The sequence below is a fragment of the Bombina bombina genome, unplaced genomic scaffold (assembly GCF_027579735.1).
Source record: "Bombina bombina isolate aBomBom1 unplaced genomic scaffold, aBomBom1.pri scaffold_575, whole genome shotgun sequence".
Lineage (NCBI taxonomy): Eukaryota > Metazoa > Chordata > Amphibia > Anura > Bombinatoridae > Bombina > Bombina bombina.
Window position 1 is genome coordinate 58,740 of NW_026512818.1, and position 20,384 is coordinate 79,123.

At 37.1% G+C, this 20,384-nt stretch overlaps 1 protein-coding gene across 1 annotated transcript in view; it reads right to left on the reverse strand.

Moving 5' to 3' along the window:
• LOC128644543 (3-hydroxyisobutyryl-CoA hydrolase, mitochondrial-like) overlaps positions 1-20,384 on the reverse strand; it is a 215,400-nt gene that overhangs the window by 57,368 nt on the left and 137,648 nt on the right. The window contains exon 8 of the mRNA XM_053697120.1: positions 14,144-14,289. Within this exon, the coding sequence (XP_053553095.1) occupies positions 14,144-14,289 (146 nt within the window). The remainder of the gene's footprint in view (positions 1-14,143; positions 14,290-20,384) is intronic.

Sequence of the window (20,384 nt, forward strand, 5' to 3'; positions counted from 1 at the left end):
GAACTTAGTTCTGCTCTGTGTAATAATAGGATTCCCAAAAATATAGCATTTCGGCATAGAACTCCAATCTGCCAGTTTTGTAATAAAAGAATCTTTCCAGGGACAGAATTGCTTCCATTTGTGTTTTCCACATTAATAAAGTTGGAGTGGACTCAGATTTCCACATCCTCGGGATTATTTGTTTGGCGCTGCATATGGCTAACTGAAATAGGGATGTGTACTGCTTAAACTGGAATTTGGGCAGGATATGGAATAAGTATATCAAAGGGTCTAAAGCAATCTCATGATTTAATAACCTGCTCATTTCTTGGTTGATGTCTGTCCAAAATTTTAAAATCCTAGGGCATTCCCACCAGATATGGTAAGGTGTACCTTCACCCGAGCACTTCCTCCAGCATCTATCTGATGCTTCTGGGAATATATATTTTAATCTATGGGGAGTGAGATACCACCGAAGCAAGAATTTGTAGTTAGTTTCTAGTAGGGTGGCTGAATGTGCAGATTTACTGGTATGTCGAAAGATATCGAGCCACTCTTCCTCAGAGAGTGTGTATGGAAGTTCTTTATGCCAAGATATTATTGTAGAGGTTTGTTTGGGGTCAGAGGGTGTGAGTAGGATTTGATATAGGGTGGATATAACATGGGCTGGAGGTGAGCTGAGAGTGCAAAGTTTTTCGAAAGGGGTACGATCTCTTGTTGTGTGTTGTTTAAGTTTATGGGTGTGCACGAAATGTTTGAGTTGTAGATATTTAAACCAGTCAGTGAATTGTGTGATTCCCAAGTCCCCTAATTGTTGTTTAGATATCAATTTGTTCGCCTCTAATAGTGTATACAGTGGGAGGAGGTTGTCTAGGCTGTTCTGTGATTTAGGCGTAGCTAACATCCCTGTTGGGAAGTCTGGATTGGACAAAACAGTCGTCAGGGGAGAGGGGATAGTTGAGATATGTGGGTTTCTAGCTATAGTCCGAGACCAGACGGCAAAAGTTTCTCGTATTATAGGGTAGATTTTTATCAAGGCTGGGTGGTTCCCATTCGGTTGCCAACAGTATGCGCCGAGTTGGGGGGATCTAGTCAAGTCGTGTTCTAACAGCAACCAAATCTTGTTATATTTGTTAGGGGTTGTACACCAGTCTATCAGTCTCTTTAAGAAGACTGCTGTTCGATACTTAACTACGTCTGGTACTCCTAAACCCCCGTATATTTTTGATAGGTAAAGAGTTGTTCTAGCTATTCTGGGAGGTTTCTTTTTCCAGATATACGAATTCATCACAGACTGGAGTCTATTAAGGTAGGTATCTGAGAGCGGTATGGGGACCGTTTGGAACAAGTAAAGGATCTTGGGGAGTATGGTCATTTTGGCTACCCCTATCCTGCCCAACCAGGATATATTTTTATTTAGCAACGCAGATGTGTCTCTAGTTAGAGTATTTAAGAGTGGTTCATAATTCAGTTCAAATAGTTGTTGTACAGTACTAGCGAGGTGAACCCCCAAATACTTCAGTGAGGACCTCTGTATTTGGTATGGTACCTGTGAACTAAGTGTTTGAATGTCAGTCTCATTTAAATTTATGGGGAGCAATTCAGATTTATGTTTATTAACTAAATAATTAGAATGGAGGCCAAACTCTTCCAGTGTGCTCCGTGCCGCAGGTAGGGATATATTTGGATGAGTTAGTGTCAGTAGTAGGTCGTCTGCATAAAGTGCCAATTTATGATGGGTGGAGTTTATAGTAAGTCCAGTTATTGCAGGATTGTCACGTAATTTAGTAGCAAGAATTTCCATTGAGAGAACGAATAATAAGGGTGACAAAGGGCACCCTTGTCTAGTACCGTTTAATATGGGGAAAGAGTTGGAAAGTGTACCATTAATTTTAATCTTGGCACTGGGGTTAGTGTAAAGGGCTAGAATTTTTTGAATAAAACTGTCTGGGAAACCAAATTTCTGTAGGGTAACTTTTAAAAAGGTCCAGTCTAGTCTGTCAAAAGCTTTTTCAGCGTTGGTCGAAAGTAGAATAAAGGGAATGTCATGTATAGCTGCATATTGCATAAGGTGCAAGACTTTTACAGTGTTGTCTTTAGCTTCTCTCTGCGGCACGAAACCCACCTGATCTGGATGGATCAATGAAGGGAGTACTTTATTAATTCTGGTGGATAGGATTTTAGCATATATCTTAATATCTATATTCAGGAGAGAGATTGGGCGGTAGTTTGATGCAATAGTCGGGTCTTTACCTGGTTTCGGTATAAGTGTAACTACTGCCTCAAGCATAGAGAAGGGTAGGCCATGAGATTCATCAATATAATTAAAAACCAAAAGTAAATGTGGGATCAAAAGATGCTTAAATTTTTTGTAATAACCGCTAGTGAGGCCGTCAGGTCCAGGGCTTTTCCCTTGTTTTAATGAGTTTATAGCATTGGTAATCTCTTCAGCGGTTATTGCTGAGTCGAAGGGGCTAAGATCTTCTGCTGTTAGTTTAGGTAGGGTAACAGTATCTAAGTACTTGCAACAATCGTTAAAATGTGTTTTGTTATTCCTGTGCGGCGTCAAGTTATATAACATGGTATAGTAATCTCTAAAGATTTCTGTGATCTTCTTAGTCTCTACCGTTAATCCACCAGAAGGGTCTCGTAACATAGGAATATAGTGGGCTGATTGTTTGGTTTTAAGTGCTCTTGCTAAGAGTTTCCCGGGCCTATTTCCCTCCAGAAAAAATTTCTGTTGTAATTTTAGTGCTTGCTTCTGGGCTGCTAATTCTAGAAATTTTTGAAGTTTCAGCTTAGCTTGATCCCGTAATGATTTTAGGGAGTCATCATGCAGATTGTCCTTATATAAGTTCTCTGCGTTTTGATAAGAAGCAGTGAGGTCTGTTTGTTGTGATCTATTACTTTTATTTTGCAGGGCTTTAATTTTTATCATTTGATGACACACTTATGAGCTTCCCAGAGTGAGAATGGGTTTATATTTGGGGTGTTATTGTGCTCAAAGTAGTCCACTATCGACTTCTCTACTTGTTGTAATATTGGTAGTTCATTGAGTATAGTGTCATCAAATCGCCATTGAAATGGTTTAAAAGGGAGTGAGGACCAGTGCAACTTACATAAAACTGCCGAATGGTCGGACCAGCTAGTCGGTGTGAGGTCTGATGAGGTCACTGAGGAGATGGTGTTATGGTCTGTAAATATGTAATCTATACGGGAGTGAGTGTTCTGTGGTGCTGAGTAATAGGTAAATTTCTTATTATTCGGATATTGAACTCGCCAGACATCATGGATTCCCAGTAATGTCAGGTCATCCCTAATGAACCTAAGTGATTTTTTCGACACCAGTGATTGTGCAGTAGAACTATCCATCGTTGGATTCAGCGGGGTATTTAAGTCGCAGCCTACTATGAGGGACCCCTTGTAAAAGGCTAAAATGTTATTAGTTATTCTGCGAAAGAAAGGGGCTTGGTGTGTGTTGGGGGCATAAATATTGACCAAAGTAATTGGTTTCCCTTGAAGTAGTCCCCCCAGGGCCAGATATCTCCCCTCATTATCCCCATCTGTTTGTTGGACATGGAACTGTAATGAGTTATGAAGTAGGATACTGACTCCTGAGATTTTTTTGGATGGGTGACTGCTGTGATAGTGTCTGGTGTATGTGGATGCAAAAAAACCTGGTTCTTGTCCTGCTATGTAGTGCGTCTCCTGCAAAAATAGGATGTCTGCTTGTCTATGCTTAATGTCAGTGAATGCTATGCGTCTTTTGTGAGGTGTGTTGAACCCTCTTACATTTTGTGTCATACACACAATTGTTGTTTTGTCAGTCATTATCTGTTTAATGGGTCAATACCTGCCTGACTGCTAGGTCTATCCATGAGACTGTGCGAACCAATCAATAATAGTGTAGAAAGTGCATATACCTGGAGTTTGTTGATTACGGGTAGATAGCGTGTAAACAAAAATATCAATTTGAACAATTTTGATTCAAACTTAAACCATGAAAACAGTAACAAAAACAACAACAAAAACAATAACAAATAGCAAATGGTTTGACATAACATGTCACAATTCAGGGGGAAATTAGTTTGCCCCTAGTTATGACTTATAGTAAATTTATAAACAATTACAAGGACAATATAACATTTATCGACAAATAATATAGGACTATATCAATTATTTATGCATACATGTTCAGTCTCTTTACTTGAGAGTCCAGCAAATAAGAAGTATGCTAATGTTCATAGTGAAATGAGGAGACAGAAGATTTAATATTTAGATAACATAGATTTATCTCACCCAATCAGTTCCTATCAGCGTCATCCTGGGTTATCCACAGGTGTGAGGTCTTGGGAGTTCTTTGGTCTTTTACTTTTCTGCTGCTGCCATTGTGCTTTAGGATGTCTCACTGGTTTGGGTGCCACTGCAGATTCTGCATCTTCTTTTGATATTGTTGGTTGGGTGGGTTCTATCCCCAGGGCCGCACATAATTCTGGTATATCGTCCAAAGTTTTACATGACAGCTTATTGCCACCGTGGGAGATGTTAATAGAGCATGGAAAGCCCCATCGATATGGTATTCCTTTAGCTCTGAGAAGCGCTGTTAAATGTTGGTATTCTTTTCGCCTTTGTAGAGTACGAGGGGCCAAATCTGTGAATATTTGCAGGTGGCAGTTTTGGAAATTGATATCTTTAATTCGTCTGCTGCTTTCATGATGTCTTCTTTGGCCTGGAAATGTGTCAGCTTGAGAATAATATCTCTTGGAGGTGCTTGGTCTGAAGGCTTTGGTCTTAGAGCTCTATGAGCTCTATCCATGGATAGGTCTGTGGTAGAAGTGGGGCCCAGTAGAAAAGAGAAGAGGCCTTTAAGGAATTCAGGGATCGTGTTGGGCAAGATTGTTTCTGGGATCCCTCTAACACGAAGATTCTGTCGTCTCTCTCTATTCTCTAAGTCTTCTAGTTTATCTTGCAGTTGTAAAAGCATTGAATCGTGTACATTAGCTGTAGTTTGCAGGTTAGAGATTTCGTGACTCATAAACTCATTATCTTCTTCTAGGGCTTCTACCCTGTTGCCAATTTCTGACATATCTTTTCTTAGGTTGGCTAGTTCCTCTTTTATGCAATCTCTAACCTTGACAACTATGTTATCCAGATCATGTTTAGATGGTATAGTGGCCAAAAAGGATTTAGATATCTGCACAGAATCTTCCATATCACTATCCTCACTGTCTGAGGGTGACATCTCAGGTCTCTGTGGTGTGGCTTGTTCAGATAGAATAGACTGTGAGGTTTCTGCAGGCCTAAAGAAAGAGCTCACTGAGTGTTTTGTTGCAGCAGGTTTTTTTGTATCTCTGCCCGGTTTGACAATCTTTTTTTGGTGACATTTTCATGCAGTGCTATAGCCAGATTCCTTTCCTTTAGTTTGTTATCACTTTTACCCACTAAAAATTAGACCAGGATAGAGGAACAGTTCTTATAATGATGATTGGAGAGTATGTTAGAAATCTCCCTCAGTAGCTGTGAGCTGTGATTATATTAAATGAGGCAGTATGTCAGCATGGCCTGTACTACGCACCTCTTCAGTACTCAGGCAATTAATATGTGCTTTATAGTGAATTCAGGCAAGCAGCAAAAACTATCTGTTGTTGCAGTAATTAGAAGTTGACAAAACTTTCCCTGTGTCTGTATCGTGCTTACTTTTCCAAATCCCAGTCTCTATTATTAAGTAGCTGCTTTTCGAGTCACAGTTCATATGAGACTAAGCGTTGGCAAATATGTATTAATAGTGGGTATATTCGATCAGTTTGATGCCTATGGTGATGGATTTATTTATGCTCTCATGCAGCGTGTCACATCTTAGCGTTGTGGAGATGGCGGTTATGATAAAGATCCGCATCAATAACACCTCACATGATCCGCATTCTACAGTCAGGCATTACCTATATTTCAGTGTCTCCTCCGGGGTCCTTTGCTTCAAGGCGCTAATTGGGATAGGAATCCGGAGGGTTCCGGTGTTACATTTTACCCTCAGGCTTCAAAGATGGCGGCCGCGATTTAGGCCTCAATCCTTAGTGGCATCAAAGATCTAGCTATAGCAGTTTTGGTCGCCTCTTTTCAGGTCCCCATCCGATCCGGAGGTGGTTTGGGTGTGTTGCGCCTTCGGTCTGTGCTCGAATGTCCCCGTAACAGCTATCTTGGGCAATTTTTGGTCGGAGCTCACATTAAAGTGCGGCCATCCGTCTCGCCAGCCGGCTCCGCCCCTTAAACCATAATTTTATATCACTAGTCAGTAAGACTCTTTTTAAATCATGGCGTTCTACCTAAAGACTTATTATTTCTGGTTGTTGTTATATTAATATTTACAGACAATTGAGGGTTTCATCTTTAGAATAATACATTCTCAAATTAGATTTACCATTTTATCAGAAAATTACTGATTTGATTATATACCATAAATACATAGATAATTATAAAATGATTGCAAAGTGAATTATCATTCATATTTGGATAACTTTTCTGCTGTACTTTATTGGAAGGAGAAAAGGAATAATAACCTTAATAATAACAAGTGAAATATTTTTATTTAACTAAAACAATAACATAGGCTTCACTTAAATGTTTTACTACTTGTCCCTCCCTCCTCACAGTTAGCTCCTTGTGCAAATCTGTCCCACTCCAAACAATCTTCTATTCATTGAGCTTCTTGAAACTTAGCATTTAAGAGGTAAGAGGCCGATTTTGCGTATATAGATTTGCAGAAGAACAATGACATTAAAGTATTTATCTTAAATTTGTATGTTTATTTAAAATAAAATTATTGTTTTGAAGAATGGGCATGTTATCTCTCCAGATTCAAATTTTTGAGAATTGCAAAACCAAGAATCTGTGATAATATCTCCTAGATAGAAAAAAATGCCCCAAATAATCTTACAGAATCATTTGGAAGAGCATGACATTGACAATGGATTAATGAGATTCCTTTATCAAAAAATGTAAGCATTGCAGCCATGAATATACAGCCTCTAAAAACAAATTCTTATTTCAGGATGAATAACGTTTGGCGTTAATGTATCTTAAATAGAAAATGTTCCTTAGATACATTTTTCATCAGAAAGCATTTTATAAAAAGATATATTTAAATAAAAAAAAAAATCTGATTTAACTACAAAAATCTGTTAAAAAAAAAAAATATATACACACACACACACACACACACTTTATCCACCTCGACTACTAGGTAGTTTTAATTGGCAATAACACAATAATCTGTAAGTTTTTGCAGTGCAGTTTTCCGAAATCATTATTTTGCTAAGAATATTAATTTTAAGATAATAGGAGTTGATATCCACATCTTTTTATCAGGAGAAATATGAAAGAATGCATTGACGATCTACTTCAAAGTCAAAGCTGTAGATGTAAATGGTGAGTTCAGGGTTGCCATGGAAAATGCCTTTTCTACACTAACAATTTTATGGATATTTATAGAATAATATAAAAAAAAATGATATTGCAAGATCAATTGAGTTTATGCTTACAAACTAATAATTCAGAACATCTACTATAAAAATGGTTCTAAATAAATTACCAAGAGAAAAGCAAAATTATTTAGATACAAATACAAAACCAATGTTTTAGTGTTACTTTTTTCAAACATTAAATAGTTATCACAATTAAGCAATTATATACAGTAGATATCAAGCTTCAGTCCACGTTCAATTATCTGCCAACAAAGGGAGGTTGAAAAGCAATGGAAAATAAACAATAACAAAAGCAAAAAAAAATCTCAACAATGTATTATGTCTCAAGAGCTATCCTGATAAGGGAACTTTGTGTAGAAATGTTTTAGCACTATTAAATGATGATAGAAATTTGGATAGGATAAGTGCCAACATAATATCACAGGGACTGTATTACTTTAAGTTGTTCACTTTAAATATTTTGATTAATGATAAATTCAAGTTTGACATAAGAAAGTGTATTTTGCATGAGAATATAGTTTAGAAGTTATCCCTAACAAACACCTAGAGTACCAGTTTTGCGTTAACAGGGGTGCGAGCAGTTTATGCTCACCGCTCACTTGCAGACAACACTGGTATTACGGGATTTTAGAAACCCAGCATTAACCCGCAAAAAAGTGAGCGTAGAGCAAAATTTAGCTCCACATCTCACTCTAATACCAGCGCTGCTTAGGTTAGCGATGAGCAGGTAAAACGTGCTTGTGCACGATTTCCCCATAGGAATCAATGAGGGAGAGCCGGCTGAATAAAAAACTAACACCTGCAAAAAAGCAGCGTTCAGTGTAGGGAAAATACATTTATGTCTTCACCTAACACCCTAACATGAACCCGAGTCTAAACACCCCTAATATTACACTTATTAACCCCTAATCTGCCGCCTCCGACATCTGCATTATATTATTAACCCCTAATCTGCCGCTCCGGACACCGCCGCCACCTACATTATACTTATGAACCCCTAATCTGCTGCCCCAACATCGCCAAACCCTACATTATATTTATTAATCGCTAATCTGCCACCCCCAACGTAGCCACCACTATAATAAAGTTATTAACCCCTAGATCTAAGTCTAACCCTAACCCTTTTAAATAAATCTAAATAAAATTAATACAATTCACTAAATTATTCCTATTTAAAACTAAATACTTACCTATAAAATAAACCCTAAGATAGCTACAATATAACTAATAGTTACATTGTAGCTAGCTTAGGGTTTATTTTTATTTTACAGGCAACTCTGTATTTATTTTAACTAGGTACAATAGTTATTAAATAGTTATTAACTATTTAATAACTTCCTAGATAAAATAAAGACAAATTTACCTGTAAAATAAAACCTAAACTAATTTACAATTACACCTAACACTACTCTACAATTAAATTAATTACCTAAACTAAATACAATTAATTACAATTTAAAAAAATATCTAAAGTACGAAAAAAAACCCCACTGAATTACAGAAAATAATAAAATAATTACAAGATTTTTAAACTAATTGCACCTACTCTAATCCCCCTAACAAAATAAAAAGCCCCCCCCCCAAATAAAAAAAAGCCCTACCCTACATTAAATTACAAATAGCCCTTAAAAGGGCCTTTTGCGGGGCATTGCCCCAAAGTAATCAGCTTTTTTACCTGAAAAAAAAAGTACAAATACCCCCCCAACATTAAAACCCACCACCCACACAACCAACCCTACTCTAAAACCCACCCAATCCCCCCTTAAAAAAACCTAACACTAACCCCTTGAAGATCACCCTACCATGAGACGTCTTCACCCAACCGGGCAGAAGTGGTCCTCCAGACGGGCAGAAGTCTTCATCCAAGCCGGGCAGAAGAGGTCCTCCAGGCGGGCAGAAGTCTTCATCCAGACGGCATCTTCTATCTTCATCCATCTGGCGCGGAGCGGCTCCATCTTCAAGACATCTGACACGGAGCATCCTTCTCGGCCGACGACTAAAGACGAATGAAGGTTCCTTTAAATGACGTCATCCAAGATGGCGTCCCTTCAATTCAGATTGGCTGATAGAATTCTATCAGCCAATCGGAATTAAGGTAGGAAAAATCCTATTGGCTGATGCAATCAGCCAATAGGATTGAATCTCAATCCTATTGGCTGATCCAATCAGCCAATAGCATTGAGCTCACATTCTATTGGCTGATTGGATCAGCCAATAGGATTGAATTTCAATCCTATTGGCTGATTGCATCAGCCAATAGGATTTTTCCTACCTTAATTCCGATTGGCTGATAGAATTCTATCAGCCAATCGGAATTGAAGAGGCGCCATCTTGGATGACGTCACTTAAAGGAACCTTCATTCGTCTTTAGTCGTCGGCCGAGAAGGATGCTTCGCGTTGGATGTCTTGAAGATGGAGCCGCTCCGCGCCAGGTGGATGAAGATAGAAGATGCCGTCTGGATGAAGACTTCTGCCCGTCTGGAGGACCTCTTCTGCCCGGCTTGGATGAAGACTTCTGCCCGTCTGGAGGACTACTTCTGCTCGGTTGGGTGAAGACGTCTCACGGTAGGGTGATCTTCAAGGGTTTAGTGTTAGTTTTTTTTAAGGGGGGATTGGGTGGGTTTTAGAGTAGGGTTGGTTGTGTGGTTGGTGGGTTTTAATGTTTGGGGGGTATTTGTAATTTTTTTTACAGGTAAAAGAGCTGATTACTTTGGGGCAATGCCCCGCAAAAGGCCCTTTTAAGGGCTATTTGTAATTTAGTGTAGGGTAGGGCTTTTTTATTTTGGCTGGCTTTTTTATTTTGTTAGGGGGATTAGAGTAGGTGTAATCAGTTAAAAAATCTTGTAATTATTTTATTATTTTCTGTAATTTAGTGGGGGGGGTTTTCATACTTTAGATATTTTTTTTTAAATTTTAATTAATTGTATTTAGTTTAGGTAATTAATTTAATTGTAGTGTAGGGTTAGGTGTAATTGTAACTTAGTTTAGGTTTTATTTTACAGGTAAATTTGTCTTTATTTTATCTAGGAAGTTATTAAATAGTTAATAACTATTTAATAACTATTGTACCTAGTTAAAATAAATACAAAGTTGCCTTTAAAATAAAAATAAACCCTAAACTAGCTACAATGTAACTATTAGCTATTATCTTAGGGTTTATTTTATAGGTAAGTATTTAGTTTTAAATAGGAATAATTTAGTGAATTGTATTAATTTTATTTAGATTTATTTAAATTAACTTTAAGTTAGGGGGGGATAGGGTTAGATTTAGGGATTAATAACTTTATTATAGTGGTGGCGACGTTGGGTGCGGCAGATTAGGGGTTAATAAATGTAGGTAGGTGTCGGCGATGTTAGGGCCGGCAGATTAGGGGTTAATAATATTTAAATAGTGTTTGTGATGCGGGAGTGCGGCGGGTTAGGGTTTAATATGTTTATTATAGTGACGGCGATGTCCGGTTTGGCAGATTAGAGGCTAAAAAATGTATTATAGTGTTTGCGATGTGGGGGGAGCCTCGGTTTAGGGGTTAATAGGTAGTTTATGGGTGTTAGTGTACTTTTCTAGCACTTTAGTTAAGAGTTTTATGCTACGGCGTTGTAGTGTAAAACTCTTAACTACTGACTTTAAAATGCGGTATCAGGCTTGACAGGAGAGGGTCTACCGCTCACTTTTTGGAAGACTCGTAATACCGGCGCTATGCAAGTCCCATTGAAAAAAAGAGGATACGCAATTTACGTAAGTCGATTTGCGGTATTTCCGAGTCTGGCCAAAAAAGTGAGCGGTAAACCTGTACCTTTAAGACTCGTAATACCCGTGGGCATTAAAAAGCAGCGTTGGGACCTCTTAACGCTGATTTTTAAACCTAACGCACAACTCGTAATCTAGCCGACTGGAAATGTACAAAACAATATAAACCCCCTCACAATTTTCAGAACAAAATGGCTTCTTCAATCAAAAGCCAGTATTTAGTGTGACCTCCCTTGGCACTAAGCGCATCTTGAACTCTTTTGAGGAGACTGTCCTGAAGATTTCTGAAGATATCTTCTGGTATATGATACCAGGCTTCTTTCAGCAAAGAAAATTCTTCTTTAGATTTAGGTTGTGTTTTATTTGTTTCTCTGTCCAGGTGATCCCATACCGCCTCTATAATATTCAGGTCTGGACTATGTGGAGGCCAGTATATGACTGTCAGTGTTTTATCAGCTGTTTTTCTCTCCAAATATAATTTCACTGCATTAGCAGTGTGCTTGGGATCATTATCATGCTGAAAAATTAAACCATTCGGAATCTGGGGCTTTCTAGAAGGAATGGCATGATGAATTAAAACCTGTCTAATTTTCAGCATTCTCAATCCCATCAATTTGGACAATATCACCAACACCACTGGCAGAAATGCAGCCCCAAACCAGGACAGACCCTGCACAATGTTTCATTTAAGGCCGCAAGCACTCATTCCTCATCTCTCTCCAACTGTTCATCTCACATATTGTCGACGATTGGACCACAAAAATGTCAAACTTGGATACATCTATCCAGAATACTCTTTTCCAATGATCTTCATTCCAATCTTTGTGAGCTTTAGCATATCTAAACCTTTTCACCCTGTTAGCTTCCAAAAAAGGTGGTTTCTGGGCTGCTACCCTTTCACAAAGATCATTCCTGATCAAGCTTCTTCGGACTGTTGAAGGGTCAACTTAGCATCCCAATGAAGCTGCCAGATGCTGAGTCAGGTCCTTGCTGGACTTCTTACGGTCTCTCAAAGAAGAAACTCTGAGAAACTTCTCATTAGACTTTGAAAGTTCTTTTGTCCTTGACCTCTCCTGATTCTTAAAATTTATTTATAACAGCTTGAATACCACATCTTGAGTATCCAGTTTGCTGATTTCCCTTTGAGAGTGGCCTTGCTGATGCAAAAGTATGATTTTATGGCTTTTAAATTTTGTGATCTTTGGCATTTCGAATGGAATGATGTGATTGAAAGTTTGTCTTCTTAGCAAGCTTCCAATGAATTAAACTCATACCATGGGGGATATTAATCAAAGTCTCAACTATGCTGCATTCGCCGGCACCAATACGCTCGCCTAACATCGCCACCGCGGACCTGAATACGCTCTCCATATTTATAAAAAAAGACGGCAAAAATACGTGCACCAAGTACGGGGTGATGAGCATCGGACTGTTGTTAACTAACAGTCATCGATCTCAGGCCTATTCGGCTTTTTACCAACTTTAGTTATACCCTGTCACTAAACGTCGCCACTATACTAAAATGTTTAACCCCTATCCCGCTGCTCCCAGACCCCGCCGCAACCTAAATAAAGTTATTGACCTCTATCCCGCCGCTCCCGGACCCCGACTCAACCTAAATAAAGTTATTAACCCCTATCCCGCCGCTTCCGGACCCCACCGCAACCTAAATAAAGTTTGTGTGTGCCATTGAGAAGGTGATTAGCTACACCTGATTGAGTTTACAAGTAATTTTAGGAGGGGGTGATCCTTTTTACAACTCAGTGATTCTGTTTTTTAATTGTCTTTAATTTTGTCTGACATGTTGTTGTTATATCTTTCACTTCAATGTGTAAGTTGCACTGAGTAATTACAACTGGATAAACAAAAAATGTGTCTGTCTGTATTTCAGGCTGCAAAGCAACAAAATGTGATTATTTTCAAGGGGGGTGATTCTTTTCAATAGCCACTTTATTTTCTTGTTGTATTCTAATAAAGAGACTGAAAAATAATTATATATGGTCATTATACCATTGCTAAAACAACAAATCTGATTGTGGCCGAAGACTTTTGCACAATACTGTACATCTCAGTGATCCGTATCTTAAAGAGAAAGTAAAAAGAAAATTAAATTGTCACGGTATAGATAGAGCATGCCATTTGAAATAATGTTCCAATTTACTTCTATTATCAAATTTACTTTGTTCTCCTGGTATCATTTGTGAAGAGTAAACCTAGATAGGCTTATAGGAGTTCAGGAGTGTGCACAGTCTTTAGCATTCTATGGTAGAAATGTTTGCAACAATGTTAATAATAGAAGTACATTAAAAAGTTGTTTACAATTTCATTTTGACTTCATTTTGACTGTCCCTTTAACTGTAATACTAGTTTTAAGACAAATTAGCAACTGAAATATAATGCATATTAAAATACATTGAACTAAACAAATATATTAGGCACTTTCCTCTTTTAAACTTTCCACTGTACCAAACACAGACACACACACATCCAGTTGGGGCCATGCTCATTGTAGACACTCAGTTAAGGTTATATATTTTTATTGCACTTTTCCTGACCATTTGAAATGTGTTTTTTTTTTAAATGGCATATAGAGAGGCAGAATAAAACTAGCTAGAACTTGCTGTTTGTCTTTAAAGCAACCAAAACAGAAAAATAAATACCTGTAATATGTTTTAATCTTGCTTTCCCAATTTATTTTTAACTCATTTATTAAAGAAATATAAAAAATGCACTTTGGGAGACATCATCCATTTTATAAAACTGCTCAATAAGTGAAAAAGGATATGACAAAATTATTATATTTATTATTTACTCATATGTTGAATGAAACATTCTATAAGTAATGTTTATATTAATATATATTCTATTGAGTGGCACACTTAAATAAATAAGACCAAAATAATTTATTGTTTAATAGAAAGGTTAATTGTAGTTATACCTTATCAGTATTCACAAAGTGGGTGGCAATCCCTGCTTTCTGTACATCTCTTCCCTTTAACCTGTATCCAGTAAGAGCAATATATAAACCAATTTTTCCTGGAAGACGCGGTAAGAAATAGCCTCCTCCAACATCAGGGAAAAGTCCTGGGTTAAAAGAAATAAAAAGATAGGATTGGAGATATTCATTTATTTAAAGAAATATGGAGGGAAATAGTTGTTGCTTTTTCTAAAAGGAAAATTTAGAAAGGACACGGTGTTTGAGAAAAATGTCACATTTTAAGTAAATATATTAAGCAATAAACACATAAAAAAAAAATACTTTTACATCTTGAAGAAAATGGCTGTTTATTATTCTGTCTATACTGCATAAGGATGAAAGAAGGGTCATGGTCATATTTTTGTTCTCAACCAGCAATCTCTCATGTTTTTTTATTCAAAAGAGAACCTAGTCTCTTTCCTTAACTGCACATGTGCAAACAGAGTTCGTTCTATTTCTGTGTATTAGTTGTGATTGATTAGCAACGGTTATTTTGTTCTGGGGACAGGAAAATCAGTGAAAATAAAAAATAAATAAAAAATATGCTCATTTGACAAAATAAAGCTGCAATATTCAAAGCAAAATTCTTCTAAGTTATGAAGGTATATTATCATGTAGCTTACAGTTTGTGTTTAAAGTCCCTTTAAGTTAAAACTAACATGAAGTAAATGTTTATGTATAACCTGTCAACTAGTGAGCAATATGACTTTACAACTGTCACAGTTCTATTAGCTGACAGGGACAACACTCCAAATCCTTGAGAATGAAATGTAGCTTTATTCACTACATTTTAACACTGGCATAAAGGAAATGGATAGAAATAGGAGGTGCACTTAAAGGCATCTGGGAATGCTTACACCTACTCAATGTAGCAATAAAGCAGCACCAAAGTTTTAATTCAAACCACCCTCTTATAGGCCATACATGGGCGGAGCTATTCATTCATAGTGTTAACCCTTTACTTCTCAATTACGTATAAATACATCTCAAAGCTTAATCGAGTAGTTATAATATTAAAAACTGATCCAAAAGCAGAACATAAGCAGAACATATACTGTAACTTACCATCTTATGAATATAGTTATAGATACTTGCACAATTGTTAACACAGTATTAGTCAGCCTCAAATAGTCAAAATATAAATATAGTATGAGTACATATCAATATGTCATTGAGTGCTTTACCCTAGACACCAGATTAATGGCATTCATTACAATAATGGATTCCAATTTATGTCTTTTTTCATACCTAAAGGTGTTAACGATTGCAGTGTATGGATCCAAAAGGTCTCTCTACTCTTTAATAACTTAATTCTGTTACCTCCTCTCCTTGGTCTCCGTAAATGGTCAATTATTTGAAATCTGAGTTGTAAAATGCTATGACCTGTCTCTATAAAATGATTAGATACAGGTGCCTCTGTGTTCTTTAGTCTAATATTGGACTTATGTTCTATGATCTTGTCACGAACTCTACGGCTAGATTAATTTAATTAGATACAATTTATATAGGCGAATCTAGCCGTAGAGTTTGTGACAGGATTATGTAACATAAGTTTGTTTAACACATGATTAAGGTTCTTTAACCGAAACGTTGTGTCTTTCTTTTGGCATGTTCCAATAAACAAGATGTGGATACAATGAAACTTTGGTGCTGCTATATTGCTACACTGAATTGTTTTCAGGGGAGTGCAACAACTACCCTAAAGCATGCACCACATTTTAACTAATATTAGTGGGTGCTGAACAGTCAGTATTATTCAATGTTTACTACTACGCCACAAAGCAAGGGCATGTACTGAACAAATACTAAATATATCACTAGGCATATTTAGAGTGGGGGTTATTTGAAAAAAGAAAAATTTGCATGGGTAGAAAGCAAGTTCATTGAGGGTGTACTGAACTGTTTTACCCTATGCTGACAAGAAATCAGTTGTGTAAAACTGTGGGAGAGAAGTTGCCTTTCTAAGCATTCTTTAATATACAATTCATCGGACAATTAAAGTAAACCTTTATAGCAGGTGTGTGAGAACTTACCACTAGGTCTTAAAAAAAACAACATGCAATTTCTGCTGTACAAAAACACTCATCAACTAATCAAGTTGACTGTTCAGGCAACACAATTAAAGATTACAAAACTAGAAAAGAAGAAAACGAGTTGTGCCAAATTTAACAGAATGGGAAATCTCAAGAAATTCTAGAGGTTATTATTCTTTTAGAAGCAATAGATTAAAAAGTCCAGTTGATAATATGGATATACTTGATATAATAAATTAGATAAAGACTAAGTCCACTGGTTGTTATTCTATTTGCCTTTCATCACAGTTCTGAAGCTATTTTCTTGCAAATGGATACTATGTAAACTATCCCAACCAAGCCTGTATTCCCACGCTGCTGTATGCCAGCATCCTTCAAATGCACTGGATTTAACCCAAGACTGAAAATAAGAAATGCCCCATTCTCTTGATTTGAAGAAGAAAAAAAAGACTGTAAATTTAATTTATAAAATGTGTGTTTAATAACTTTGAAAATAATTTATTTTATATGCAGATTGTTGCAATGCAGTGATTAATTCCTTATATATTTTATCCATAAATAACAAAATGTATATAGATTTCCTTTAAGTGACAATAACCCCTGGTTACTATTTGCTTAACCAGCCTTGTTTTAGTCATAAACATTGAGTACCGTCTTTGTATCGTACAACATTAAGTTGCCATTTTGTTTTATGTATACTGTGAAACTGAACTCACTATAATAGTTTTTGTGAAATAACAGATTTCTTTTAATTCGCGGAAATCCTTTAAGCTTCAGGACAGACTGTTCAAGGAATTCTCATTTTGCCTGGTTTGGTTCTGAAAACCTTTAGGGATTGCACAGAGAGAGAACGCGAGAGAGACACAAACGACAGATTTTCTCAGATACCACACTACAGTCCTAGCTGTGTCTCTCTGCTGGATGTGACCTAATTATTTTTTGTTCCCCTAAGCCTCTCGGATAACAATATACTCAACATGCCCATATCAGCTCTGCTCTGCGCTTGTTATACTGAAACACGGTGGAGAGCAATGAACCTGAATAAAGTAATCAAATATCATCAATAATAATCTGAAACTAGCTTACAATTGAAAAATAAAATGTCAGTTTCTTAAAAACATGTCAACTAGTTTTTTTTAAAGATAAACATGTTAAAAGGTGTTCACTTAAAAAAACAACCTGGTTTACGTTTTCTTATATCAAGAACATGCAGCTGAAGAGAATTAAAGGGACATGAAACCCTTTTTTTTTTTCTTCCATGCTTCAGATAGAGAATACAATTTTTTTAAAAAGTTTCCAATTTACTTCTATGATCAAATTTGTTTAGTTCTTATGTAATTCTTTGTTGAAGAGATACCTGGGTAGATAGTGTGCACATGTCTGAATCACTACATGACAGGAAACAGTGCTGCCATCTAGCGCTCTTGCTAATGTATAACACTGTTGCAAAACTGCTGTCATATAGTGCTGCAGACACGTGCACACTCCTGAGCTTACCTTCCTGCTATTCAATAAAAGATAACAAGAAAACTATTTGATAATAGAAGTCAATTGGAAAGTTGCTTAAAACTGTATGCTCTGTCTAAATCATTTTTTGGTGTTTTATGTCCCTTTAAACTCGTTACCCAAACACTGAATGACTTAAAAGTAATGCAGCATAGCTGTAAAAAGCGGACTAGAAAATATCACATCAACATCATCTCTATGTAAAAAGATATTTGACCTTAAGATTTCCTCAGTAGCCACATCCCATTATAGAGGTGCTTTAAACATCCAATGAGAATGCTAGGCCTGGAGCTTGCAAGGAAGTGTGCATCCGGCATGTGCACTGTATTTTCCGCCTCAGGTTAAGGAAGTTTACTTTGAAATTATGCCACGTTATATATTGAAATTCCAGTGTGAACTCAGAACTGATGAAACAGATTGGCTGTTTTTTACACAAAGATGTTTAGGTGATATTTGTTATGCAACATCACTTTCAAGTGATTTAGCATATGGGTAAGATGTCCTTTTAAAACACAATGTATTCAAAAGGAAAAGGGTGTTATCCTGCTATACTCTACAGAATAAAAAAAAACATCAATACCTTAAAACAATGTCCATTAGATGAGAGCCCACTGATTAGGGTCAGGCAGCCAATCATCTTTAACAGCATTTTTTCCCTTTTTTTAATCAAGACGCACCCAAGCCTGTAATAACAAGACCCCAGCCAGCTGTGTTCCCTAGTACCCCAGAGGCATAACTGTTTTTCACTTTCTGCGATTAGATTTTTAGTCAAACATTTTGTGCAGGTCATTTTAAAATTGAATTCTGTTTTACTACACTAAAGCACCAGCTTCATTGCATTGTTGATTAACTGGTGAATAAAAAGTTTTATAATATATTGCAGCAGCTGAAAATTGCAGTGCAAATTAGCTGCAGATGAAAACATTAAAATATATCCCTGAGAGCCAATCATCAATCGATGCGCTGTTGCTTTGAAGCGCTGCTCAGTATTTGACTGCTCTCTTCAAACAGCTAAGGAAAACTTACACATTGCTGCAAGAGTACAGTGATCAATCAAAGAAGAAAGGGGCGCCTCACAGTGAACTCTGTCTGAAATATGGAGGAAGGGTAACAGAATATAACTCATTATTTGAGATGGCACCTGTTTGAGCAGAGTGCAAACAAGGCAGACTGACGCTCGCAGTTGTCAGCTTACTGGATACTTTCCAAGTATCTAAGCGTGGCACGAGCGGCTACTTCCAGTCAGTCTGAGTGTGTGATAATCAGCTCTGTCCAAACACTGGGTCGCCAGGTGGTAATCAAGGTTGGCAGAAGCCTGTGTACAAGCAATACAGACACCTCCGTGAGAAGTGATATGTAAAAACAAGGCTTTATTGTTGCAATGCGTTTCTCGACCCAAACAGTGGTCGTTTTATCAGGCAAGCAGCCGTTCATGCCATGCTTAGATACTTGGAGAGTATCCAGTAAGCCGACAACTGCAAGCGTCAGCCTGCCTATTTGCACTCTGTTCACACAGGTGCCATCTCAACTTGTGAGTTATATTCTATTACCCTTCCTCCATATTTCACACGGAGTTCACTATGAGGCGCCCCTTTTTTCTTTGATTCAGAGGTGAACTTACATTGTTTTCCAAAGCAGAGCTGCCTTAAGGACCATACACTCCAGCTGAAGTCTGCAAATTCCTCGCGGACACAAGTTGTATGAACTGTCCGACACTTTTTATGTATTTATGTAACTAATAGCACTTTAATAGTTTTTTTCTGCACGTTTTTTATTATCTTTCACTTAGTTCAATGAATTTTTATTTTGTTTTGCAGAAATTCCCACAGAATGTTCCTTAATTTTTTCAATTACCACATATACATACGTGCACTTTACAAAAATACTTTTAGTGAAGATTATATATTTATTTCACATATACACACACTTGCTTCTTCAGTTGTGCACCGCCTTTTTCTGGGGGTTTCCCCAGATTATTTGAGTACAGCGATATTGGAAGAGAACAGCCTAATGTGGAGCTGTGCTGCCAAGCAAAAGCACTAACAGTTCCTGCATGTGTCCCATTTTGTTTCTGCAGACATCTCAGATCGCAGCATGTTCTGCCTTGGGGCCTAGTACCAGACTAATGAAAAATGCAAAACCGGGGAATGGGTAATAAAGGGATTATCTATCTATCTATCTTTTTTTTTTTTTTTATAACATTTTTTATTGAGGTTTTCATATAATGCCAACAAATGTATAAGTATACAGAATATCATCAAATCAAAATGTTGCCTTGTTTCAAAAGTTGCAGCGTACAGAGAATAGCCTGCAAATTATACATACACATTAAGATGAAACATGCGAGAGTATGCAATCCAGCGTCAATGATGAGATGCAGTACATTTAAATGGAACCTCTTTTTTTTCTTAAGGGAGAGAGAAATGAGGTAACTACATTACTGACCTCTAACGGGTCAGGTGAAGTGGTAAGTGAATGGTGAATGGTAGTTACTAGAAAGGGGACGTGTCCGAGTGTTTTATGGGTACAGTGGTGTTATTATGATGTGGATTAGTAGAATCTTTATTGGACTCATTATAAACTCGATGGGGTGGGCAAAGGGTTGTCAAAATGTACAAAGACAACTCTCCATTATTCTAACCGTATGATATGGATTTACAATG